We start from the raw sequence: 27,568 nt of genomic DNA, 5'->3' as shown, positions 1-27,568 counted from the left end.
AATACAGTAAGAAATGTGTAACCTGGTTACTGTAAACTCATGGTTACATGTGTTTGGCTGGTTATCAGATTTCTGCTCAGCCCCAACAACACAACGACAGGAGCAAATGAGGTTCATCAGTGATATTTATACATTCGATTGACACTGAGAGAGCTAACTCTGTTGCGACAGGGAAGTTTGTTTTTAACTTTCTGCAGCATATTTTATTTTCAGTTTAAGTCAGACCTTAAGATTCCTATTTGGGTTGTGTAGGTATAATAGATAATCCTGTCTTCACTAGGCACTGCTGCTACAGCAACACTCAGCCTGAAGTCTTTGTCATGCAAATACAAATGTAAAACAGTCATTAGAAACATGGTTTGAAAAAAATCTGGTTTCTTTTATAGAAATGTTGCTGTTAATCAGATTTTTCGTAACCTCGACTTGACGACTAACCAGGTTTTCTCCTTCGCACTGAAGAAATCACATCACTGCAGTTTGTCAGTAACAACCCGGTTACTGAAGTGCATGTAAATGTGTCGGTGTTTTTTCGACAGCAGCAAGCGAAATGCAAAACGCAGATGCAAATGGCTCGTCTTCTCTTCTGTCTAACGTTGCATAGTAATGTGAGGATTCTGGATTAGCAGATGACGTCATATCCAGTGTGAATATCAATAAAGAAGAAGAGCGGCTGCTGTTGCACTGATAACATGCACCCTCATCTACACTTGGATGTTATGTGTAGATTGTGTGTGTGTTTGATTGCGGCTTGGCTTTCTGGCGATTTGCAAGTGTTGCATCTGTCAAGTTTCCACACTGTGAACCAGTTTGTTTGGAAGGATTTTGAGCGTATCATGTTACAACGTGCATGTTGCTTCAGCACAGCGAGGGGAGAAATTAGACCCAAAACTTTTCTTCACTTGGAGCAGAAATAATTCTTCAAACTCAGTGTGTTTTTTTTTTCTTTGCATTCTCTTCTCTCGCTCTCTCCTCTCCCTGGCCTCACTTTAACTGCCTGCTGAAGTGAACCATGGCTTGGCATTTTTGCAAACTCCTCCCTTCGTACTCCCTCTCTCTTTCCCTCCCTCCCTCCCTCCTCTCTCCTTCTCTCCCCCATCCTCCCTTCCTTTTTTGCAGCCTCTCTGCCTGATTCACATACACGTCTGATACTGTCTCTGGGCAGCTATAAACCATGTTAGTGGGGGCAGTTCTCAGAAAGGAGAGGCCTCCACTCACTCTGCACTCCCCGTGCCTTACCAGGAAAACACTTTCAAAGAACCCATGGAGGGGCTTGGAGAGGGTGGGAGAGGGGCTGAAACAGCAGAGAAAGAGAATGGGAAAGATATGGAGAGGCTGGAAAGGGAGGGAGTCGAGGGCTACGGTGTAAGCCAAGGCCACCCTATCCAACTGCAAATATAGGAACCAGCTGTATTTGGTTTCTCTTCTGACTGTTGTATTATTCTCCCGAACTTTAGTAAATTTAGCATGTTAGTTTGCAGAGCTATAGAAAATTTTATTTTCTGGAGCATTTCTTTACCACCAGAGCAGCAAATGAGAACTCATTTAAGCGTGAAGTTGTCTCACTGAAAGATTAATGGCTTTAGCAAACCAGAAACACAGCAAAGTACATTTTGTACAGTTGCTTACTAAAAGCAAGAGTGAATTAAAGCCACAGCTCCTGTTTACTTTGACAAGAGTGATACCAGGAAAGCATTTATAATCAAGTATGCAGATGTTTTGTCCAAACAATAATAATAACCATGCCAAAAAAAAAAAGGCCAAGAACTTAATCATGCTACAGATCTGTACTTTTCTTCTCAGGGCTGAAATCTCCAACTCAGCATTTTCATGAATGTGTAAGTGTCAGAGAGTTGGAAGCTGTTTAGTTCAGTGTGTTCAAGGCCAAGCCCATGCTTGAAACAAAGTAGTTTGTGCAAGGTACTATAGAGCAACCATGTCTAAGGGAAGTGTTAATAGCTGTTCAAAATGGCTATGTTCGAATGTGGTGTTAAAAACCTGTCACATGAGACTTGTTTTAATTAGGATACAGGGAACGCTTTTGTACTATATCTCTTCAGAGGCGTTCATAATGGTGCATATGAAATGTGACAAAGAAGTTGCGAGGAACAAGAAAAGAGAGTTTGTGAGAATGTCAACTTGTCGGACACAGCCACCTTAACTTCAACGCCTGCAGATGGTGTTGAACAATTGGACCGACTGACTGACGGACTGGGTGATAAAGTTTTCACCACTGATCGTATTAAAGTTTCCTCATTGACTGTTTCTCATTCAACATGCAGCGACATGAACAGTTTCTCAGGGAGCGTTACAGGCAGTTTATCCAACTAAGCCACTTTGCTATTAGATTTAGCAACTTTTTAGACCGTTAAAGCTATAGTGCGTAACTTTTTCAGGTCTGTTAAATGTCCGTTGCGCCCAAGCCATTACTAGATGAGATTATGAAGTGCCGACCCTTCGGCTGACTCCACGTGAAGCCAAGATGTGGATTTGAATATACCACTGTACCACAGTGTAACGGTTACCACAGGTAAGTATATTATATTGATGATATTTTAATATTAAGCCAGTATCAGTGAGATCTAGGAACGACTGCAGAGCCTGAAAGCCTGTGTCAGCAGAGTTACCACACACACACACACACACAACTGAATGGTTTGAATTGAGATGTATTGTACACAAAATAATAAACATGAAATTACAGACCCTGCCTACCTAAGCCGGCTTCCTAGTGTGCACATATGCACAATAAATGGGCCCAAAATAAATAAAATAAAATGAATAAACTTGAAATAAAATTGTCCTCTTTGGAGGTTTCCTCAAAAAACAAAGAGTTCAATGTCCAATGTGCACTGCTCCTTTACGGAAAGAAGCAAAGGTCTCTTGTGTATGAGTGTGTGTGTGTGTTCGAACTACCCGGGTAGATTTTTTTTTGAGTGTCAATCTTATCTGTCTGTGAATGAAGAGGGAATCGAAGATGCTGTGTTCTGCAGAGGGATCCTGCGGCTGGCCACACCGCGTTGCTGGTTCCTCCACAGTCACTTTCACTTTAACTGGCTCGCCACTGAACACCAAGTTCAGGTCCCGATCGACTCGGTCTGAGTAAAAAACCTATGCACAAAATCTATGCACACAGCGAAGAATGCATAAGTCACAATCTTTTTTCTCTCTATCGATCTCTTTAAATCATTACTATCATTCAAACATTCTATTTAAGTATATCAATTATGAAAGATATACAACAGTCTAATCATTATAAAATGAATAGAATCACATCACACAAGATATTTTAGTGCCAATGAGCTATAAACCATGTACTCTAAATCACAACATTCACTAAAACATAATGAAATCATAGAATGTATTTAAAACTCACTATTTATATTTTTAACATATTAATAAACATTAAATCTATTTATGCTTTTTTAACTGCACTGTAAATATAACATATTTTTAATTAAACATATGCCCTTTAATATATTCACCTTTTTTAATTGTTAAGATGAACTACACAGCCCTTATGTATTCATTTCAAACACATTTTAACCATTAAATGACAAATCAATCACATCTTACATATAATCAGTCTAAAGAGCAAATACTCCCTCAATAAAATAACCTTTACCTCAAACAACTAAGTACAAGGCACCTTTAATGGTGTAAAACACTGTTACTGCTCTGCTTACAGTGCTAGAACTGCAGCTAGCTTAACCAATGTAGCAGCATAGTGTAAATAACATATACGTATATATCTATGGTAAATAACATTAGCATGACAATGCACAATTAGCTCGCGACTAGCGCGATTAGCTCGATGCTAACGAAATTAGCGATCTTTTTACAGTCATTCATCACAACTTAGGGACAACGAGGAGTTATAAAAAAGTCTCACGTTAATGTGGATGAATCTACGTTACCCACACTTGTTAATGGGCTCATTTTCGATAAATATATCGTTCTGTCTCTATCGTTATTTTGTTATTATTAGTGGTGGCGGAAATGCTGGTCGAGCCGACTAGCGTTTCCTTCGTGGCAAGTCATGAGAATAACGCCGCAGAATCGCTGTTTATGGTCAGAACTACGACGGTATGTGAACCTCTTTGAACCTCTGACTTTAATTATTGATGAATGAAAACATGAGTCTGTCTTGCGCCGGTCAAAGAATTTTACGGTGCGCGCGGAGGCTCATAAATGTAGTGTGAAAACGCTTCGCTTTTCCAAAACTCCTCGTTGTCCCTTTAATATGATCTGTAGGCTATCTGTATCTGTGTAGTCTCACGTACTCTTGGTGACAGTATCACAGCTCCGATTGGTTTTTAGTCATGGATAAAGAGCAATATGATCACTTCAAGGAGTCAGTCAACACAGCCAACATGCCTGCATTAGCATTTCTGGGAGCGTGCCTATGTTCCCACAGCCCTATGTTCCCTCAGCCCTATGTTCCCACTGGACTCTCTCTAGCTATCTGGACTCTATCTATCTGGCCTGTCTAGCCTCTACCTGGTCTTTTTACTAAACTTAACCAACTCCTTTCTTCATTGCCTAAACCCAACCAATGGTGGGACCAAAGGGCTGTGGGAACATAGGGCCTAATTTTCAGTGACAACAAAAGTTAGAAATGGGGGAACATAAGGCTGAGGGAACTGTGGGAACATAGGAATGACCCCAGCATATATTTCTTACCGGAGCTAAGGCCCGCTAACAGAGGCGTTCCGTTCCACCTGAATCTTCACACAATGTTTCACCCTGACGAACTAACAACATGTTAACAGTCTGTACCAGAGGAATTACGGTGAATTTCTGGTTTGAAGAGCGTATATTCCCTACCGGGAGTTCTCAGTGAGCTGGGTGCTCTCAGGCAATATCTTCTGCCGAAAAGAGAGTGAACACAGGCTGAAAGCTTTACTCATAGCGGACGCACCACCCTCTAGTTGGCCAGGGAACTGCACTATTTCAAACAGCAAGCTCAGAAACCCAGGTGGGTTACAACAGCCACACTCACCAACGGCAGGTGATTATCCCCCCGTTAGTGAGAATTAATATATGGCTATATAGTGGACTCATCCCACAATGCAGCGTGAAAAGCAGTGTACAACCGATGGTCACTAAGCAAGCAATATATTCCATAATGCATTGCGGTCATGCATCGCGGTTGGCATTGATCTGGACTGTGTTAATTATGTCAATTAACTGCTTGGCGGGGAAGTGTCCGAAAGTGTTTTGTTTTTTTAAAATCATTATTTCACTGGGGAGCTGAGAAGGGAGGAGTGAATGAGTGAGTGATTTTGGACACAACCATAGCTTAGCTTCTCAGTGTTGGAAAGAGTTCAAGTTTTATGCAATAACTGTGAGGTCAGGCTTCGTCTTTTGTGTCACCCTGGCCCTGCTGGAACTGACGGCTGGTTTAAATGATGTCTTAATGGGCTCTGGTTTAATGACACTGGGCTGAGTACTGTATATGTGAGCACCAAGGGGGCAGTTGTCGGTCTGAGGAGTGAAGCTCACTTCCGCGTTCAAAAAACTGCAATCCCCTCGGATTCCTCTGGGGGCTGGTGTCAGAAGGGAGCATTCCCCATAGACCCCCATGTTAAAATCGCCGACTTTACATCCTCAGTAAACATGTTAAAAGCCTGGTGTCAGAACGTTTTTTTGTCTCAATCGATAGTTTCTACCCCCGCACACACTCTGAGGGTTTTTTTTTTTAACTCTATAGTTTTACTGTTATTAGGTTAAAATTCTGGCCAATCAGGGCGCGGAAACGTTGAGTGACAGGTCCGAGCAGCTCCGTGGACAGCTGCTTCGAGGCCAGTGGGCGGGTTCTCGGCCGGCCAATCCAACATGGCGCTGTTCAGGCCGCCATATTTGAGTCACAAAAACGACTCCCCAAAACCAATGGGTGACGTCACGGACGCTACGTCCATTCTTTTTACAGTCTATGGTGAGCACACAGAGTAGGAGAGGTTGAATAATAAATAAATAAAGGGCTGAAACTATCTGACACTAGGTAAAATCCAAATACGACATGATGGCGTTATTAATATGCTCATAGAATATTATATCATTTAGCAACTTTTCAAGCAAGCTTTACTTTACACAGTCCAGCCATATGCAAGGTTTTGATGCAGCCTTGTTACCGTATATGTCCCGATCTACTGCAGCCTCAAAGATGATCTTGTCAGGTTGCATTAAACACCACTCAATCAGCCTGCTATTACATGTTTTATTCTGCATTTCTGGAGTAATCTCATTTTAGCTGTGCCTGCAGGCCTGTAAAAACCAGATCCTGCGCTGTGCTGAGATCACCTGTGTTTGCCTTGGTTGCGGGGGCTCACTTGTACATGTGTAGCTTTGAAGCATGTTGTGACAGAGGAGTGGATGGTGTGCCTGGTCATGATGCATTGCCTGTCTGCATAGCTGAGATGCAGTGGAGACATGTAGCAGTGAAACCTGACCAGCAGCGTACACACTGTTACACACCATTCGTGAGCCAGACACCAACTGGCCTTGTCACCACTGCACATAAGAAACACATGCTCCGAGTGAATGGCGTGGTTCAAAAATGTTTTAGCAAATTTTGTCCTCATTTATCGATATAGGTGTTTACTTGCAGTTCAGCCTCAAATATTTGTGTACATTTCCAGCACAGTGAAACCTTAGAAACTCATATAGTGAAATAAAGCAGATGATAAAAGTGATTCATGTTAATCTGTTATTGTTTATAATGGATCAACCATTCACTGATTATACTAAACTGACCAAATTGAAACAGACCAAGCTTAAAGATATTATAAGCTTAGTATTTTTTGTGGGCTATTCAGTTCCATTGAAATGGATGAGTGTTAGAAAATCACCAGTCCATTACTCTAGTATTTGTTGGGCATCAGTGTTAATTCAATAATATTTTATAAATAAAAATGTTATTATTTCAGCATTATATTACAGTGTGTCTTTTCTGGCTTGATTTTTTGAAAATGCTCAGCTGCCTCTGTGTTATGGACACTAAACTCCACCTGTTACGCTGTTTGAAAGAATCAGTTGCACCAGCGGTGTTGCTTGAACTGGACACTCTTTAATAATAAGACATTCACATGGAATCAGCACAAATCCACAGTGTTGGGAGTGTTGCAGTAAAGGTGAGGAAATTCCTGAGGTTTGATTCGACCAGTGAAATCCTGTGAATGAATTCATGCTGTATCTCCGCAGCTTCATTCTCTGACACACGGCTCCGAGAGGGAGAATGCAGCAGAGCCAGCTACGTATTACATAAGCATACTGATGCAGAAGATACAGAGCAAATATTTTGCTTTGCATAGCTTTCCTTCATCCAGGCTACTTTTGCCTGTCTGCTGCTTGCCTTGGACTGAGCGAATGGGTCAGTGTAAACAAAAGACAGGATCTGCAGCATTCATCCGACCTTCACGCTCTCAGCTTCATGTGTGGACAGCAGGAACAACACATGACTCTGATTTTCTCACTGACATAGATGTTGTTGAATGACCGTCTGACCTTAATTTACTTGCTGTAATGATTTTATCAAAGCTTCCCTGGAGAAAATTTGAAAACACAAGATCATGCATCGACTAGACTCATAGCTTCAAAAGCGAGAGTGCAGAACTACACCCTCTTTCATGCTCTTTTCCTCTTTATCTCTCCCTTTCTCATTCTCTGTCTCTCCCATCGGCTACATCTCAGGGCATGTCAAGTCATATGCCTGTCTCTTAGCTTGCAGTTTGCCAAGGAAGTGGTTCTAATTGACTAAGGAGCTGCTGTTACTTTATCTCTCTCTCTCTCTCTCTCTCTCTCTCTCTCTCTATTCCCATATCTTTCCAAAACCCTGAGAAGACTCCAGGGATACAGCTGCTTGTGCAAGAAAAAGAAAAGACTCCTTCTTTTCATGAAAGTCAGAGTTTGCGCCCCCCCCCCCCCTTTTTGAGCAGAGAGAAATATACAGTGAACTGAATGTTTATGTTTGTACGGAGGAGTGAGAAAGTTCCTTCCTCTTGGGAAAAATATGGCAAATCATTTTTTTCCCCTCTCCACTCTCCTCCCAATTAGTTGGAATGTGTTCATCTCTGTGGTTTTATAGCCTATGTATGTACTTATTTCCCTGTTTCATGTCATTTCCCAGTTTTATTGCCTGTAGCCTGCCTCAACACGACTGTTCCATGAGGACTGGCTCTCGCTCCCATGCACTGAATAATTAATGCACTCTACTTTCTAAAGCAATGGAGTTTCTATTTTGCTGCATCTGTATTTACGACAATCCAATCTTTCTTTCTTGGACAGTGTTCATTTGATCTGAACAAGTAAATACAGGCATAGAACTAGCAGCATGACTACAGCTGTACATCAAAGCAAAAAAGTTAAGGGTTGATGGTTTGTGTTAATTGTGCTGAGAGGAAAAACGCCAGCATCGATTCGATTGTGTGCTTAGATGCCAAATACACCATAGATACCTCAAACAAGCCTCAAATTGCCATGTTAATTCTAACCTGTAAGATTAAAGGTAAATCGTGTGACTTTGTTACAGAGCTATTGAAGGTTGGAGTGGTTGGTTTTAACAAAGCTTGTGACCATGACAAATGGAGTAAAGCTGGATTCTGATACCCAGATAGATTCTTTCTAGTTCCTTCAAAATTTGCCCCAAAGCTAAAGGAACTGCCCCTGCTGCAATGACAATGTAAATAAAAATAGCAGAATTTTCATTTTAATGTTGTATGCTACCTGCCAAACTGTAAAAATGAAACCTTGGTTTTAGCAAAGTCTCTTATCATTTGTCTGGTCACTCACTCACTTTGGTTTCTGAGAGGCCTTTACACTCTTTACACACATTACTCAAACTGGCCTTCTGACAGCCTGGGCCGGAAGCATTATGGTTTTAGGTTATCTGTTCATATACCCATACTGTATCTCTCTACAGTTCGTTTCATTCTCATAAACACAAAATCTCAGTAACGGCTCGAGGGGATTTCTTAAGATAAGATATTGGTGATCAAAAGTTGAAGGTTAATGTTACCTCATGTAAAAACTTTTGGGGTCAGAACTCATTCATTCATGTGCCAGACCAGTTATAACACAGTTTAACCCAAATGTCTCAAGAATAATTATAGTGTACACCCTAAAGGTCAAAGGTCGACAGTGTGATGTCATGATGTTCTGCAAAAGCACCTCTGGCTATTATTCAAAACTGTAACTCAGGAACAGAGGGGGAGATTGTGGCCATATTTCCTTCAACTGGGCTAGTTGGCCGAGGCATACGACCACGAGGCAGTAATTCAAGTTGGTCTAAACACCGGGTCAGTGAGGAGACACAAGAGACTACTATCAGTCACAATAGTTTCTTTTAAACATGAGCACGATCTGCCCCCTAAGTTGTTTTTGTGCCCTTACTGAAGTTAACCTTAGCACACAGTTGGGGCGGATAGGAAAATCTTTCAGTAATGGTCATGTAATGAGCTTCGTTATACAAAACTACGTTGACTTGCCGATGGGCTAGTTAGATCAGAAAACAGTCATCTGAGTCCACATAAGTTGATGTTTGGTTTGGTTTTGTAATTAACATGTACGTATGTAGAAGCTGTACTGCACATCGAGGGGAGAGAGACGCTGTGATAAGAGAGGAGGGGGGGAGGGGAGGGGTCTGCCAGCCAAAATGGCCAACAGGGATAAGGAAGACGCAGAGGTCTGACTGTGTGCTCGCTACAGAGCTGAAGACTCTACCAGGCAAAGTTTCCATGTTAAAGTGGCAGGCACGGAGAGAGCGTGAGTGTGTGTGTGTGTGTGTGTGTGTGTGTGTGTGTGTGAGAGAAAGAGAGAGAGAGAGAGGACAAACAGAGATTTATCGCATAAAAACTTTAGCAATTGAGATCGAATGAGAGGAAAAGAAAGAGGGAGCGAGAGAGAGAAAGTCCAGCAAGAGCAAGAATGCAATAGGGCAAAAGACAGAGGGAGCGAGAGAGCGAGGGCCAGAGACGTCCAGAGAGACTAAGAACAAGAACCAGGGGGGTCGGGGGGGACGGAATGTGCTGACACGGCGTTTCTTGTTTGAACTCCCCAAATTAATAATCAGCAGCGGTTTAGCCGAGCTGTGCCAGGAACAGGAGCCTACTGCCAAGCCCCGGCCAGGCCAGGCCCTCCCTGCTCCCAGTGTTACCCCCCCCCACCTCCCTGCACTCAACCCCCAGCTCACAGCCCTGCTCGGGGGCCGAATAGGAGGCGCTGCCTGCCTGCCTGCCTGCCTGCCTGTCCCGGCCGGGCCGGGTCTGGCACACTGCCACAGGGCTTTTGCTTGTTCAGGAGTTTTGATTAAATCCTTTATTGTGCTCCACTCACGCAAAGAGCTAAGGCGAAACACCGAGCAGGATGGAACGGAGGGGAGGAGAGAAAGCAGGAGGGGAGAAAAGAAAAGGGAAAAAGAGAGAGGGAGGGGAGGGGACGAAGAGGGGGGAGGGAGGGAGGGAAATGGGATCTGTCTCTTTTTTCTCTCTTGCTTTCTCCTTTTCTCTTTCTTTCAGATTGAAAAGATGTTTGATTTAGTCTATGGGGAGTTGTAAAGTACATAAAGTTTTTGCTCGCCATCAGCAGTCTGGTTTTTTGTGGCCTTTTTTATTTTCACTCGTCTGAACAAAGACTATTTTCAGTCTTTTGTACAGTCTCTAAATTGTTCTGGTTGTATTATCATTCGTCTCATCAGCTAGACGTCCAGACCACAGTGACAGGCCTCAGGTTTTTTACTCTGGTTTAATTCTCTTCAAATAAATGCAACACAGAACTCCACAGTCCCCAAATGCTTTCTGCAAAACCAGCGCACCTCTTTCAAAATGGATTCTGAACTCCACCTTATCATGTTTTATAGTGTACTTTTCTACGTGCTCTCGACATTATACACGCTCTATATCTCCAACTGCTCCTAGTTAACTGGGCCCTTGCGAGCGCTGCAGCACCCCCCGTGGCCTTTTGGAGGCTTTGTGCCAGAAGCGTAACGGTGATTTGTGTTGTTGTTTCAGCTGTTTCTGCGCTGGACCTGAGCGAGCAGTTCACACCACCAGAGACGGCTCCCCCAGCCCTCGTCAACCTGATCCAAGCCATAGAGAAGAGAGGTATGTCCATGTCAACAAGCCATCGTATTTGTCTGTCTCGCTCGCTCCGTCCGCCTCCCTGTCTTTCCGTCTATGTGTGACTGTCTCCCTCCCGCCATCTAGCCTACCTCTTGCTCTCACGCCAGCATTTGCACAAGAGCAGACATACAGTACAGACATGTGAATGCAGACGGTCACACAGATGTAGAGGAATACGCGCACGACACGTTCATGCACACACTCCTCCTCAGTCAACTCACAGACTTGGTAAAGTGAAGTTTACTAGTGGGTGGTTTGGAGCAGCACATTACTGTAAGCCTTGTCTGGCACAAGTAAACTTTTTTGTGACAAGTGAAAGAGAAATTTACTCTTAAAACAAACAAAAAAAAATACAGTGTGTCTTCATTATCTACTTCCCTTTCGTAGAGGAAACTCTAGTGTATCCTATGCTAAAAAAGATAAGGTAGGAAGCATCGAAGCTTCTTTCCCCAGCTCTTATCAAGGCCGCCACTGAGACACTTTTACAACTTAGAGACACAGACTTTTTCGACTGCAGCTCTCGTCCACTCATAAAGAGCGAGCTGGGTCAGAGGTCGTCACCACCACAGGTGTGTACAACCTGCTGAGATGTGATGGCTGATCAAAACACAGTGCATTAATATCCACAGTCATCATCAAGTCTCATCAATGTAGAGTAAAGAGTCATGTCCTCATTCCAAGATTTGGTTTTCTAAATATAGTCATACTTCAGACATGTAACAAAAGCCAGCAGCAACATCCGGGGTGGGGGGGGGGGGTCATATATAAAAATGTCCAATACAGGAGTGATGTGTCCAGTGCTTAATTGCGCCTCCAGATGTCTTTACATCTCTGCTCCAGCTCTGACAAAATCACTGGTTAATGTTAAAAGCATCACAACCAGTTCACAAACAGATCTCCACAGACATGAGATTCAAACTCTGGTTGGTATGATGTGAAATTTTTTGTTGAATATAACAGGGAATTGATAATAATAAGTCACACCAACTTTAATCTTTGTCCAGGCACAGAAAGATGCACAAGAAACAGTCTTAGCTGTAACCTTAACTAAACTGTTTGGTTAGTGTTAGAATTTGACATTATTTGATCTAATCTGAGGGCAGTAAGCCTTTTCTTTGGGACTGGATGTGGTTAAATAGATCCAAGTTGAGTTAGAGCAGTTTTCATTGGACTCGCTGGGAGTCCTGCACAGTGGGTTTCATTCACACTATGTTATTAACAAATACCACTCGGTGGGTTTCCATTCACACTTTTTCCTCTTTTTTTCTGTCTTCCTTTTTGACTTTCTGTCTGTGTATCTCCTTAACCCTCATGGTATATGCATATTAATAAAAAAATGTGATGTAAGGTCAAAACATTTTTAAAAAAAAGGCAACATACCACAATAATGTTATAATTGAAAATCTTTAACCTTGTGTAAATATTACATAAATGATAGTATCATGGTAGCACATATTTGGCCTTGTGGATCTCATTTATCAGTTCATCTGGTTGCTTTTGTATTAGCCTATTGATTAAGCGTAATTGTTCTTTTGTGTACACTTTTGTACAGTTTGGGCTACACACTCTCTCTCTCCTCCTCGCCACATGCAGATTCTCTACCTAACCACCTGTCACTCATCCGTCTGTCTGACTCTCCTTTTGAATGAATCTCCTCATTCGAGGAAATATTCAGATATTGCTGTCTATAGAGGGTGTGTCTCTAAATATAAACAGTATATGTCGGAGGGATATTGAATTATTTCCCCATGTTGGATGCACACACACTCTGCCTATATGGTGTGGTTTTCACAACTACCTGAGAGACTGGCTCGTCTCAAGGAGTTGCCTCCTAGATGCAAGGTGTCTAGACTCTGTGTGTTTCTAAAGGTTTTTTCATGTCAAGCCTGTGAAATGAGTAATATCATTCAGACTTAAATGTTCTCCTCAGGGACATTTTCACAGGAAGTGTGAAATCTTTTGCAGCGAACAATCTGCTAAAAAGAATCCGGTGATGTTTCAGTGTAGAGTTAAATTTTTCCGTGCTGCGCCTGGCTGGCACAGAGCAGAGTCACTAAATGAATCACACATTTCCACAAAGAAATCAAGCAAACAAAAACGAAACACTTAACACAGGAACATTGGTTGGCTCCGCTCTTGTAAATATTGCTCATACAGAAACATTTGAAGGATCAACTCCTCCCCAGTTGATTGATTACTGTCTCTCTGTTCTTGGATGTGGGACTGGAATGAAAACAGCCCGCGGCTGACATGTGCCGAGAATTTCCAATTTATGTCTTATTTTATCTTAAGTGCTTTGTCATGTACAAGTTGTTGCTCACAAACTGACAATGTCCAGCTGCTAATGAAATGTCTTTGTTGCGTGTTCACCATTTCTCCCGTATTACCATGTCATAAAGTGGTCTACCTCATCAGAGTGAGCTACTGGCTGCAGTGTAGGGATCACATGTGCATTTCATTTTATCATCACTCGTTACCTTGAATTCCTCTTCTTAACCTTCTGGATTCTTCTTCTCTTAAACTTCACTCAACTGCTTTTTCTTTCTTTCTCAGGTCTTGACTTCAAGACATTGTACAGGACAGCTAGCTCCTCGGGTTCAGACAGCCCAGTGTACAGCCTTAGCACTGGTGAGTTAGTTTTAATAGCTAAACTGGACTTATAAGAAGTATTGTTTATGGAGCTTGTATGCTGCTTTGCACCTGCACCTTAGTAATTGTAATGTTTCAGTGTTTAAATCAAAGAGATCTCATGGTCTTCAGGTCATAGCCCTGCTGTTTTAAAGTTAAAGCACAGTCAGCAAAATAAAACCTCTCACCAGATTTAGATTGTCATGAATTTACTTGTCTTTGTGTATGTCTTTGTGATCCAGAGGGTGACATGGGTCAGAAAGACGTGGCTTACCTGTCCGAGTGCGTCCTGAATTACCTGGGAGACCTCCCGTCGGCTGTCATCCCTCCCTGTGTCTACCCTCACCTCCAGACAGCCGTCACACTGCAGCAGCAACAAGTCCTACAACAGTCAGCAGGTGGGTCTCAAAAGCTGACGCCCTTATCATCACCTCTTCTCTATCTGCAACTACATTACCAAGTGACCAGAAGAAAAATAGATCAACCACATGCACATGTTCTCTGTGATTGATTGTCTATCTATCTCAAGTGAGATTCAAGTCCCTGCTCGTGGATGACTTCCACTCATAACTGGAACCAATCGCCTAACCATAACTATAGAAAAAGAGAGGGTTGCCCGCACACTCTTAAAGGAGGTCACAGTGATTTATTTAGCACTTGCACAAACGTTTTCGACCATGTGTGGTCTTCATCAGGTGCCAACAGAACAAAGGAACGCTCACACCCATATATAGGGTCACAGGTGTATGGGTGTGAGGTCCAATTAGGTGAGGAGGGGCGAGCCTGAAGGTAAGGGGCACATCCTTAAGCTTACAGTATTTAATTATACACTTTTAAATATATAGTTTTAAATATACAGTTTTTAAATATAGAAAATCTTTTAAATATAGAAAACATCATACACTTATCATTAAACAATTGGGCCCAGAAAAACACAAATATAATCAGTGGGAACCCATTTGTAGTCAAAAAGTTTTTTTCATCATAGCAGTGAAACAATAATCAAATATTTCATAATCATGAGAGAAAAAAGTAAACAACGTGTATATAATCCAGAATGGATACAAATGCATAAACAACCAACATTACACATATAAAGGATCACCATAGTTACAAAACAAATATTAATAAATCATTAAAGTTACAAAGTTATTAATAAATCATTAAAGTTACAGAGCAAGTGTTAGAAACCTCTTTTAAGGGGACTAAAGAAAATGCTTAATATCATACTCCTGGTTTAGGCCTCTGGGGGTTAGTGTTTGGAGGGTGAAGATATAGAAGCTCTCTCTTTTCAATAGGAGACTATTGTGGTCTCCACCTCTTCTAACCATAACTATAACCATATAGGCAATGGGCATGAGCCTTTAAACTAAGATGTATTGTTATCAGTCACTCAGATTTCCTAACCACTCTAGATAGTATTATGATATACGCTTGATTCATTCTTGAATCTGTGTGAGACAGGTGAAATAATCTCATCTTGTTGGTGCTTTATTTTTTTCTTGTTAGGAGAAAGACAAAGAGCGAAAAGATGGCTATTTTAGATATGGGTTATTGTGCAGTGTCATAGCACAAGCCGAGAATTGAGCCGTGTGCTGCCGGTGCTGTTTTAGTGAACAGAGAGGCACCTTTCATTGCTTCAATGACTGTAATTCAAGTAAAAGAATTGCACGAGGCCTAAACCGAGCCTTGTCTTCTGGTGATCGAGGTCAGTCGCATGTCAGTGCTGAGTGAATAAGAGTTAAGTGTCAGGAGAGGGTGAGCTCATTCAGGCATGTTAGAAATGCTTCAGCTGAATTTCTTTTACACAAAGGACCCCACCATTTCATTACAGATACTATATACACAAGACCGGTTTGCAGAAACATGCACTGATCATGCATTGTCCTTTTATTGGTACCGACCAAATTCTCACCGAGTATCGATTCACGTGAAGTCAAACGGTACCACATTTCTGTACCTGAACACAACTTCGAGTCGCATGTGTCAGCGAGAGTGGATGGGCTAGTCTATGGGAGGGTCTGTCTGATGCAAATATTAGAGCCCGGACAATTAATAAACAATTGTCCAGTTTGTCACAGTAGTCTTGTGTATAGATCCTCTGTTCATGTGTGTTTGAATCACTCATTTCAGACGGTGCGGTTGCTGGTAGCCATGACAGAGAGGTGAGCCAGGTCCTTGAGAGCTCCACCACCGTCCCTCTTCATCACCGTCTCACCCTGCAGTACCTCCTCACACACTTGGCCAAGGTCGCCCAGCTGCAGTCCTCCAATGGCCTGGACACACACACGCTGGGAAAGATCTTTGGACCGCTGCTCATACGGACCGGCCCCTCCACCCCTTGGTAAATGTTTGGGTCTTTTACACAGGCGCAAAGTGTGTGCAGTTGGAGTGATGATCGATGGACATTCGTAGTAAATCTAGTTTGAATTTTTCTATCTATCTATCTATCTATCTATCTATCTATCTATCTATCTATCTATCTATCTATCTATCTATCTATCTATCTATCTATCTATCTATCTATCTATCTATTTATTGCCGGAAGGATCAATTGACTGTTTGATTCATTCATTCATTCATTTGCAGGTTGTCAGTGGATGAGAAGTTCCCTGCCCTTGTGGTAGAGAGGCTGTTGATAGAGAGAACTACAGAGCAAGACCTCACTCCTCCAGGTGGGTTGCTTTTGTATTACAGGACAAAACAGTATTTACTGTATGTCATCGACAGCACAAACTGTTTTATTACAGACAACTTTCTGTTTGTTGGCACTTTTGTCCGTTTCCAGTGGGTTTACAGCAAATGTGAAGACGTTGGTTTACCTTACTCCAATAGAATATACAGTTTTAACAGTGATCCTCTGTCTATGTGTGTGTGTGTTTGTGCCTCTTTGTAGTTCTTCCAGCAAAACCAGTCAAGTCAAAAATGGCACCATCAGCTCTGACAGACACAAGCAGCCTGTTGAATGACGCTGAGTGGTACTGGGGCGAAATCTCCAGGTAACATATTATAAAAGCAAACTGTTAAGTGTGTTTAGGGGAAATTTGATCACAGTCAATATACTACACATGCAAAAACTTTTAGAAAGCCTTGCACGATATGTTATTGCACATTTTTATGATTGTTGACATGTTATTATTTTGCAGTTAAATCACAGCTAATCAATAATGAGAGAAAAAAAAACCCTTTTTGAATTTACAGAGAGGAGGTGAATGAGAAGCTGCGAGACACTCCAGACGGCACCTTCCTCGTCCGAGACGCCTCAAGTAAACTGGAGGGCGAGTACACTCTCACCCTCAGGTAAAGCAGCACTTGTGGTTTTAAGTTTCTTTTTGAACATCTGCCGCACTGACACACCATCTCCAGCCTGGATACAGCAACAATGTTTTTTTTTCTTCTCATTTGGCTCCTGTCTCCCTCTGCAGGAAAGGGGGGAACAACAAGCTGATAAAGATTTACCACAGAGACGGGAGGTACGGCTTCTCGGAGCCTCTCACCTTCCTGTCTGTAGTGGAGCTCATCAATCACTACCGACACGAGTCCCTGGCTCAGTACAACGCCAAGCTGGACACTAAGCTTCTGTACCCGGTCTCCAAATACCAACAGGTCGGTGATGCTGCAGATTATGTAGCAGTTTTGTTGAGTTAGTCTTCCAATTCACTTCATATGAACTTCTGTAAGCCTCCTCTGATTTACAGTACAGCCTGTTTGAACAGCGTTTCATAGTTTACAATTGATCCATTTGGTGACATCTGACATGTTTCCTCTGCTTTGTGCATGTCTCAGCTGGTGAAGGAAAACAGTATAGAGGAGGTGGGAGAGCAGCTGAAGGTCTACCATGAGCAGTACCAGGAGAAGAGCCGTGAATATGATACGTTGTACGAGGAATACACACGCACCTCACAGGTACCAGTTCAACACCTATGGACACACACACCCCTACATACACCACACATATGGTATTATGAGTCATAGTGGACAACACTTACAACACTTAAACAATGATTATTTTACATGAGAACTGGTTGTAGTGAGAATCGAATATAAGAGAAATATAGAATAACTAAAGTGATATGATTATGTATATGCAATTTTTTTTTATATAACAGTGTTTCCTCCAGGATTTTTGGTTGATAAGTTTCGTTTTTAATGAGGAGGAAATAAAGAACTCAGCTGTGATTGAAAAGCATGAGTCGAAAGTTGTAACTGTGTAGTGGAAAGGGCTGCAAAGTAGCTAAGGGTAACTGGTTGTGGAAACCCTGCTTAACATTGTTTTAACATTAAAAAATTTAAATTAAAAAAAATCATCATTCTGAAGGTGTGGCGGCTTTTATTTTGCCGTGGCGGTGCGCCACGATCAATTACATGTAGCGGAAACCCTGTATAATGTATTATTTCTGATTAAGAATTTATTTGACATTAGTAAAAATTAAACAACACTGGAGCACTTTATAATATGAAAGCACATATAGTAAAGATCTATTGCTGATTTTATATAGTATGAAGTATGACACAGATAATTAAAAAGAATCAATATCAGAATTATATATCGTACAAACACATTATAAGGCACTGTGCATCTGCCTTCCTGTTAGCTTTTTGATTACATTTCTCTATAAACTGTCTTTAACTTCCAACTGAATGAAATATAAAAGTCGTCAAACCGACGGTCACGGTTTGTCTCCTTCGCCTTTTATTCCACAGGAGCTGCAGATGAAGCGCACAGCCATCGAGGCCTTCAATGAGACCATCAAGATCTTTGAGGAGCAGTGTGAGACTCAGGAGCGCTACAGCAGAGAGTCTTTGGAGAGGTTCCAACGCGAAGGCAACGAAAAGGAGATTCAAAAGTATGTTGATGTTGGTATGCAGGACATTTTTAACAGTCCTGCCTCTGCAAAACCAAGGCAGCATAAACTCAAAGCAAACAAATTATTACATTTTGTTTTTTTGTGATCTAGAATCAAGCCGCTAAATAAGAGTAGTATTTTCATATTTTCTTTATTTTGCATTCATTAAGCACACGTTCATTGAATTATCGTTCTCTCAAATCAGGATCCAGAGCAACTCGGAGCGTTTGAAGTCCCGTGTGAAGGAGATCCACGACAGCAAGCGTAAACTGGAGCAAGACCTGAGACAGCAGGTGTCTGACAACAGAGAGATCGACAAGAAGATGAACAGCCTCAAGCCGGATCTCATGCAGCTCCGCAAGATGAGAGACCAGTATTTGATGTAAGAGGAACGAATGAAATATTTACTCCACGCTTAAAATACATCCTCACACAAACTCTAACGCTAGTATCGAAACCGTCAGTCAGCACTGAACCTGTGATATTCTGGCTCTGCAGATGGCTGACACAGAAGGGGACGAGGCAGAAGAAGATCAATGAATGGCTGGGCATAAAGAACGATGCTGATGAGTAAGTGCTGGAAACAAGGCTCTGCTGTCACATCCCCAGGAATTGGAGAGTTTTGTGTGTGTACTTGAATGTTTTCTGTGTTTTTTTTTTCATGCGATTCCAGCTCCTACTCGCTGGAGGAAGACGAGGGCTCACCCCACCATGATGAGTGCACCTGGTACGTGGGCGACATCAAACGAACCCAGGCGGAGGAAATGCTGAGAGGCAAATGTGATGGAACCTTCCTCATCCGTGAGAGTCAGTCACAGAAAGGCTCCTACGCCTGCTCTGTAGTGTAAGTCTGGCTTTATGTTTCTTTTAAAAAAGGAGGAAATCCACTCAGAGAAATGTATTTTCCATTTTGTAATGTGGTAATGTACTGCTTCATTTACATCAACAACAACAACAAGTCTGTTTGGTACCAGACCCAACATAACTCACATCATCATTTTGAGTCATTTTTAGTTCTTAATAAAATAGTGTGACATTTTGTGAACTACACCTACTTGCTTCCTGAAGGAAAACTAGATGAAACGATGAATACCACTCTATAGGTCCATACGGTGAATGCACAGATGGGAAAATTCATTCCTTGTTTGCTTCTACAGTCTACAAAAGCACAACTCACTGTTTTAGTTGGAGTTTTATGTGCAGCACTATTTACCTTTGTGCTACTAAATATGTTTTCTGTAAAAGCAGCCTCATTAAATGAAGATATATAAAAGTGGAGTCCAAAAACATTTTACATTGTATGTTATTTCATATTGTGACACTTCTCAAGTTTACATGATAACAAAAGTTTACATATTGACGACATTTTCCTTCCTTCCTGTCCTTCTTTTCAGTGTGGAGGGCGACGCCAAGCACTGTGTCATCTACAAGACGGCCACCGGTTATGGATTCGCCGAGCCCTACAATCTGTATTCGTCCCTCAAAGACCTGGTGCTCCACTACAAAAACGTCTCCTTGGTCCAACACAACGACCAGCTGAATGTAAATCTCGCCTACCCTGTCCTGGCTCGCTCTCAGAACCAGAACCAGCACCCGAGATGAATTAACCACCAGCAGCGCAGGACGTCAACCAGGGTGGGGAACTAAATTTTCACTCAAATGCATTGGGGGGAAAAAAAAAAAAGTCGAAAGTGGCTGGTTAAGAGAAACTGAACTGCCACAATTTACAATTCATCCTTTTTTTTCGTCTGGAGCCTGGTGCTGATTTCCCAAACTGACCCCAGTCCGGCAAAGAGCACTCCTTGCTGACAGCATGGCTTCAACACAAGCACACTGCTAGCAATAACTTAGCACTGTACAGTTAGTCTGGCTGACGCAGCAAGTTTTATCTTGAGGAGAGACTCGCATTAGCCAGCCATGACTGTACAGTGTCAGTTATGAAAAAAGTGTGACACATTTTCAAGATAATACATTTGATACAGAAAAAAAACTAAAAGGAAGACAAAATAAGCACACACACACACACACACACAAAATATTGTTTTCAAGATTGTGAAGAGGAAGAGGAGAGACCAGATGGGATGATGAGAAAATTTACAAGAGGCACTTTTCTTTTCTTTGCCTTGAACACATGATGACTGTCCACAGACAAAGGCCCGATCTGTCATCCCCAGACTGCCTGCAAACTCTCCGTAGACAAAAGCCCGAGCTGTCGTCCACTAAAAGGACTGGCTTCGGCTGAACCAGGATGCTCGCTTCACACCTTAAAGGTGCATGAGAAACCGTGGACCTGGGGTCGGGTGTAGTCACTGGAGTCTGAGGGGGAGAAGATGGGTGGGTGGGTGGGTGGGTGATTGGGAGGTCTGTTGGGTTGATGTTTTTCGGGGTTTTGAAAAGATCAATTCATTTTAAAGCTTGCTTAAGTGCCATAGTAATAGCTTTGAATGACCACAAGCCTGTGTCACTAGAAACAAGGGGGCATGTCAACGTTAGAAGAAAGAAGAGAAGGAAGGAAGGAGGGAGTGAACGACATAGACTATGCTACAGCTTTAAAAAAAAACACACACGCACACACACATAGGTATATTTTTTATGAAATGATCTTTATTTCCAACTGCTTTGGCTTGTTGCTCTCTCTCAGCGGGCCTCCTTCCGAATTGACGAGGTACACCATACAGTGAATGCTGCATTACAGGACAGAAATGTGTGGTACACATTTGGTGCGTTGTGAATAGAGAAGCATTTTTTTAATCACAATACACCAGATAGAGAGGTACATTGAAAAATGCAGTTCCACATGATTCAGGTTTCCCTCTAAACGGGAAGAGTCCTGCATCAAACGTCTCTTTGTTTCAAACTTCTTCCTTCTTTTTTCATCCTCTTTAATTCTGTAGCACCTGTAGCCATTGACTTAAGGCGTAACTGTTAGTGTTCCTCTTGCGTGTCTTGTTTCTCTTTGCTAGACACTTACAGAGCATCAATCTATGTGATAGTCGTATCTTCGGTACTGTATTTGCTTCGTCTCTAGGTAGATTAGACTGATTGCGCGGTACAACGTCCTTGCCGATGTTTATTGTCATTTTTTTTATTTGTTTTTTTTAAGCAGATTTACTCACGGTATTTCCTTCCCCCTCGCGCTTGACTGTTCATTTCAACACAAGCTTGACTCACAGAGCTGTAAAACATTGATGTACAAAAAAAATAAGAAAGCAGTAATATAACTCATGTACAGTATATTTCAGACACACATGCAGTCAGTGTATGTGACTTTACACAGTTTAATGGATGTGTTTCTTTATGTTTTCAGAATATTTGCTATGCTCTTAGATTCTGTTTAAGGATTACAGTACACAGTATCCAGCTAATGTGAGCCAAATGAAGGATGTGTTTTCATGTAGCAAGAAAGAGAAAAAAAGAACCAGTCCTTTTGCCATTTAGCGTGGCCTCTGTGGTCTGAGAGATTATCTAATACAGTATGCATGGAGTCCTTCGCTTGGGTTGTGTTTTTATTTTTTAACTTGGCACCAGTGGTTGATAATTGTGCTTTTTTGTAGTGCATATACAGTATGATGTGTGTTTGATTATAGCAGTACTATTTTATTGTAGTACTATGCACAACGTAGTGGGATGTGGATAGTAAGCTTTTAGCTTCACAGACAGTTCTCACATCAGTTCCTCCCGTCGTTCTGTGCTGTGGCGGTGAAGTTCTCCCGTTTCCCCTCGCGTTCATTCGGCTTGAGGTAAAGATTGTACCACCCTCTGTTCAAAGCACAGCTCGTTTGTGTGAAGGCAGGGTTACTCAGTTATTATTGCGTGGTCGATGATAACAGGCGTCACATGATGTCACTTTTAAAATTGATTTTACATAGTTGATTTCTTGAGATTATAATCGCTCAAATTTCTCACACCTAGTAGACTCCCAATTGCCTAAAGGAGAAAAGTATTTTTGTGGAGAGGTAGAGAAGAGGCGAGTCATTGGCAGTAGAAAAAAATGCACTGCTTTTAAACGTTATACATTTGGCATTTTGGGTTTGTTTTTTACTTTAGTTGAGGAGGGGTAGAAATTTAGATTTTGATCCCAATGAGAGATTCACCTACTCTTCTTGCCACGGTAGTTGATTATTAGTGAATATTAAACATTTTTCATGTGTTGACGGATTCACAACACTTCAGGAAGCAACAACAGACCAATCCCACTTTTAACCTGAAAAGCTTAAATCAAGACATCTCTTTGATTTCAGTCAGGATGAAATCAGTTGTACTGTACTTTGCACAATTCTTGGCAAGTAGAAAATCCCAAGAATTTAAACTAGAGGTGACAGCGGTGCTTTTGATGAGAGGGCTATAAAAACATGTGAGCGAGAGAGATTAGAAGTGCCTTTAGTCATTGTGATGAGCTCGTTTTTCTCCTTGTTACCATTCGAGCGTTGCTCCACAAGATGGTGCCACCACCACCACATGCTGTGCCCCATGGTTCACACATTTGCCATTTGTCGAAAACCTAAAGAGTATCTGGCAAGTTAGCATGGTTGTTGTTGTTGTGTGTGATTGTGCGTGTGCGTGTGTCTGATTGTGTGTGTTAGAGCAAATCTGAGCATGTTGTAGTTAGGAGAGTGACGAATTTTAGTTGTGCCTCTTTGTTGTTACATCTACAATTGTTACGTATTCCTTCTTTCTATGGTGGGGGTTGTACAGTGGCTCGGTGCTTCCTCTCACGGTGCACCCAAGCTTTCTTAGTGTTTTTTTTTTGTTTTGTTTTTTTAATTTGTCTGGTATATTTTTGAATAAAACTCAGATAAGATAGAAATGTGAACCGTACACATCCGTGGCCCAGCCCAGTTGTTTGAAGCTCATTTGATAAGCTCTCAATTTATTGCATGCGACATTTCTCAGTGTTTTGAATTAAGAGTCAGTTCCTTTTGTCAACAGGCGTTCTGGTTGAGTCACCCGCCACTGCTGACACATCCATTATCCAGTTTGTTGGACCAACACTTTGTGACTGCACTTTTTTTTCCTGTTCCACACACTTAAGGAAGTGTGTCGAACGCCAAACAACCATAAACTAACAGACAGTGAAGCTCAGTTGTCGATAGTGTTTTAAGTTGATAGTTTTAAGGTCTTTCCATACAGTATATCAGGAGTGATTGACGTTTTTCTTTATGATATCAGATTATACAGTGTACAGTACAGTATATGCTTTTGTTGTTTTGCAGTCAACAGCTGTCATGTACGTAATTTTGATGCTTTTGACTGATTGCAATGTTTTTACTTTAACTATACGGACTGTAAAAACCCTGTAATACTTTAAACCAACTTTATGGAGAGCCATTGGCTCATTATGCAATTTTGTGTCCACTCAGCAAAATTGTTCAACTTAACAAGACAAATAACGCTGATTTTCCTAAATGGTCAATTCATCCAAATTACACAAAGACATCTTTTCACTTAGTCTTAGCGGTGGGTAAACATGCAGACACTTTTGGTTTATTAGATTTTGAGAAGTTCTTGGAGAATTTCTTTCAACTAAAGTAATCCTAAAAAGTGAAGTCCAAGACAAGACATTGTAGTGTTGCTGACATCTATTTGTATTTGGTGCTTTTCCCAGCACAAAGAAAGTTCTGTTGAACTCTTGTGTTGTAGGTGGCAACGGGAAATTACTATCTCAAACCGTAGCACATGGAAGTGAAACTAGATCTGTTTAGTCTGATACTACAAGGAACTATGTGGGAGATGTTTTGGGGGAATTTGGTTAAATCAACTGTTAAAAAATGTGTCTGGGTAAAAACAAATCCTGCCAATGAAGCAAGTGGTTTCACTTTATTCCATAACAGAGACACTTGTTTCAGAGGAGCTCATGAACCCAGTGGATCTGCTTCCATTTAAGCAAATTATTCAATTTATTTAGTTCCATGAAGGAAAAAAAAAATCAAAAAGCAAAACTGAATAGCTTACTACATTACTTGTTAAGATGAACATTTTTGCAGTGTACTTCAACACTTTCATCTGCCATATATGCCATGTTAATCACAGATGTTTAATAGCTAGAAGCAATGCAACTTCAGTAGCAATGAAACCTGGTCACACAGTGAGACAGGCATGAAACGGGCAGAAGATGAAGATTGTTGAGCTTTGACTTGGGGATGAGATTTTAGTCCCACCTCATCTTTCATCCTGCTCGTCTCTTAGATATGCATTTGTGTTGGAGCTTCTTGAAAAGCGTTTTTCTACACGACAGGTGATCCTTCAAGGAATGAGATATTTTTTCATCAGCTTTGGTACACTGTAAATGATATTTCTTGAAATGGCCTCATACACAAAGCACATCTTTCACTAACTACAAGGAACACATATATTTGGTGTCTATTAAGGTTTGAAGAATGAGACATAATAGAGAATAAATATTTTGAAATATATTCTTAGATATCTATATTTTTGGATTATATAATTCTGATTTGGATTGTGCTTGAAACAAATCAGACAGAGGCTTTGATGTGAACATGATCTTTAGACCTGCTCCACGGGTGCTTTGTATTCGAGCAGTTATTGAAACGCAAGCATTTTTACTAATCAGCTGCAGTGAGCTTCATTGTGATCAGCAAGTTGATCGACATACATGTAATCTATTAAGCATGATTATCAGGTGCGTTCAGAGGATGAAGCAAGCTCATGTACATGTGTTAATATTTACAGAGCTAAGTCTATATGTTAAATGCAGCCCTGGAGCTGCTTTGCATTTATTAAATATTAGAGAAGAGTTGGTTTTTTTTTTGTTTTTTTCTTGAACGTGAGAATCTGTTATGTCATACGGAAGATTCTGGTGTTTGTGAGTAGAGGCAGTGTTAAAAAAAAAAAAAAAGTTGCACCACAAAAGATACACTTGGTTGCTGCCACAGAGATCCACCACAGATTGGACACTGATGCTGTAAAAGTGAACTGTAAAAGTTACCACTGTATCTTCCTTTGGTTGATCTCTGTGGTCGCTGAAGGAGAAATCAAAGTAAAAAAAATAAAAATAAAAATACAAACTGTTAATCTGACAGAGAAAAGGTACATGGAACAATGATGGCATTAGAAAGTGTTCTTTTATGGTGCCTGAGTATATATATAAATATATATATTTTATTTGGCTTTTTTAAAAAGCTGATAGATTTGTCTGTCCAAATGTTGGTTCTTTTTTTGTTTTGTTTGTTTGTTTATATCTGTCAATGATAACCTTACAGAGCCTATAAAGAAAAAAAAATAAGCTAGCTTGAATATTTTTCCTCCATACAGAAAAAATACAAATGTTTACAGTATGTAATTAACCAAATGGTAAATATGCGTTTGAGAATCAATCTGTCTGTCCCTCAAAGTGGCTGTGATAGATTGATTTATATTTCTTTATTTCCTCTGTTTTTTTAAACTTGAAAATGTTATGAATGCTTGTTCTGTTTTTTTTTCCTGTTTCAGTTCGTTCCTCTTTTTAAATTTTGACTTGTGAGAACAGTGCTCCCTCAATTTCACAGTAACAACTCAACAAGATAAATTTCCAGTGTCCATAACACATAGGTATCCTACAGTCTGTCATTCTCTACCTGCTGACTACTTCACCTCACACTGAGCCTTGCATGTGCAGGACTGAATCCTAACTTGAGACGCTGTTGCATTTTTGCTGTTTGTATCATGTACAGTGTGGTAGAATTGGCTCTGCCAGGTGTCTCTCTGGTAAGGTCAAAGTTCAAAGAATTTATAGTGGATATATATATGTTGTGTAAAAAAAAAAAAAAAAAATCCCACGCCACTTGAACACGCTTGTGTACAATTTTCGTACATTGAAAAGGTTGGAAATTCAGGAATAACTATCAAGAGGCACCCTGTTCTTGATTTTGCACTACACAGCAAATGAAACTCAAATGAAAAGGTGAATCAATTGCTCTGTTGGTTGGTTAATTCAATTGTAAGACCAAAAAGTATCCAATACAGTCTCAGCTTGTGTTTGATTTCCATTTAAAATATGATGACATTAGTAGCTGCACTTTCATTTCTCCTTTTTTTTTGTCTGCCTGTATCAAATCAATGACAGTTTGCCATGTGTGTGGTTCGATCTGACGCAAATGCTGTAGTGCTTTCCACTGGTGTACAGTAGTTCATATTCAAGACCCAACTCTGAACGGTTAGACGCCCGGCAGTGATCCACCTGGCAAACAATTTGATTCTTGTCTCCACAATTTCAACCCCTTATTTCAACATCCATCGCTCTGTGGTGTTGCCCAACAAGTTGCCAGGTGTATCACTGCCTCACAGCAGCAACAGATATATATGGTTCTTAGTTAATAACGATGTGGTGTTCTCTTTCTTTCAAAAGCGGTGAATGGTAATGAAGAGGGCAGTCCGATAAAGCTACTCTACACCAAAGTGCAATTGAACTCAGAGGGAGCACTGTTGTTTCAGCCAGTAGAGGCCTATTGGTTGTCGTGTGCCCAACCCCCCTATGCACGAAAAAGATGGTTCTTCTTCTTCTTCTTGTGTTATCCTCCCTCCATTGGTCTGTCTTAATTCAGATGCGACAATTTCTTTCTTTCTCTCTCATGTACAGCTTGCTTCAGAGATGTGTTTGTCCTCAGACAGGTACTCTTTCATCTGTACGGTTCTTTCTTTAGGCTGATGCAATGATTTAAAAAGACAATAAAAGATATATAAAATGAACTGTGCTCTCTTTGTACTTTCTATAATCACCAGTCATTGCCCCACCACAGTTGCTCATATATTCATGCCCCAGATATACTCTAGCTGACTTTGCTCAACTTAAACATGTTGACGTGCCTCATAAGTAGCACTCTGTCATTTAAGAAGCAAAAAGTAAAATGTAGTATCTGAAACTTAAAAATGATCTATATATGATTGTTCTACTATACAATTTAGTCTTAAGAACAACTTTATGTATCCCAAATTGGGCAATTTGGTATGAGCTAATCGCAAAGGTAGCCTACTATTCCATTT

At 41.0% G+C, this 27,568-nt stretch overlaps 1 protein-coding gene across 3 annotated transcripts in view; it reads left to right on the top strand.

Annotated features, from left to right (window-relative positions):
* Positions 1-27,270, top strand: part of pik3r2 (phosphoinositide-3-kinase, regulatory subunit 2 (beta)) — a 39,381-nt gene extending 12,111 nt beyond the window's left edge. For 2 of the 3 annotated variants that reach the window (XM_085804189.1, XM_085804190.1), the window contains exons 3-16: positions 11,004-11,096; positions 13,668-13,742; positions 13,985-14,140; positions 15,876-16,086; positions 16,332-16,417; positions 16,639-16,741; positions 16,944-17,042; positions 17,168-17,348; positions 17,529-17,648; positions 18,447-18,589; positions 18,795-18,971; positions 19,088-19,159; positions 19,263-19,433; positions 19,984-27,270. In XM_085804189.1, the coding sequence (XP_085660315.1) occupies positions 11,004-11,096; positions 13,668-13,742; positions 13,985-14,140; positions 15,876-16,086; positions 16,332-16,417; positions 16,639-16,741; positions 16,944-17,042; positions 17,168-17,348; positions 17,529-17,648; positions 18,447-18,589; positions 18,795-18,971; positions 19,088-19,159; positions 19,263-19,433; positions 19,984-20,191 (1,895 nt within the window). In that variant the 3' untranslated portion in view covers positions 20,192-27,270. The remainder of the gene's footprint in view (positions 1-11,003; positions 11,097-13,667; positions 13,743-13,984; positions 14,141-15,875; positions 16,087-16,331; positions 16,418-16,638; positions 16,742-16,943; positions 17,043-17,167; positions 17,349-17,528; positions 17,649-18,446; positions 18,590-18,794; positions 18,972-19,087; positions 19,160-19,262; positions 19,434-19,983) is intronic. The other variant, XM_085804191.1, reaches the window with a different exon arrangement.
* Positions 27,271-27,568: the final 298 nt, after the last annotated feature.

Source organism: Trachurus japonicus, chromosome 17, assembly GCF_045865225.1.
Source record: "Trachurus japonicus isolate A0001 chromosome 17, Traja_1.0".
NCBI lineage: Eukaryota > Metazoa > Chordata > Actinopteri > Carangiformes > Carangidae > Trachurus > Trachurus japonicus.
The sequence above is the reverse complement of the archived record's forward strand: the minus strand, read 5'-3'. Positions and strand labels throughout refer to the sequence as shown.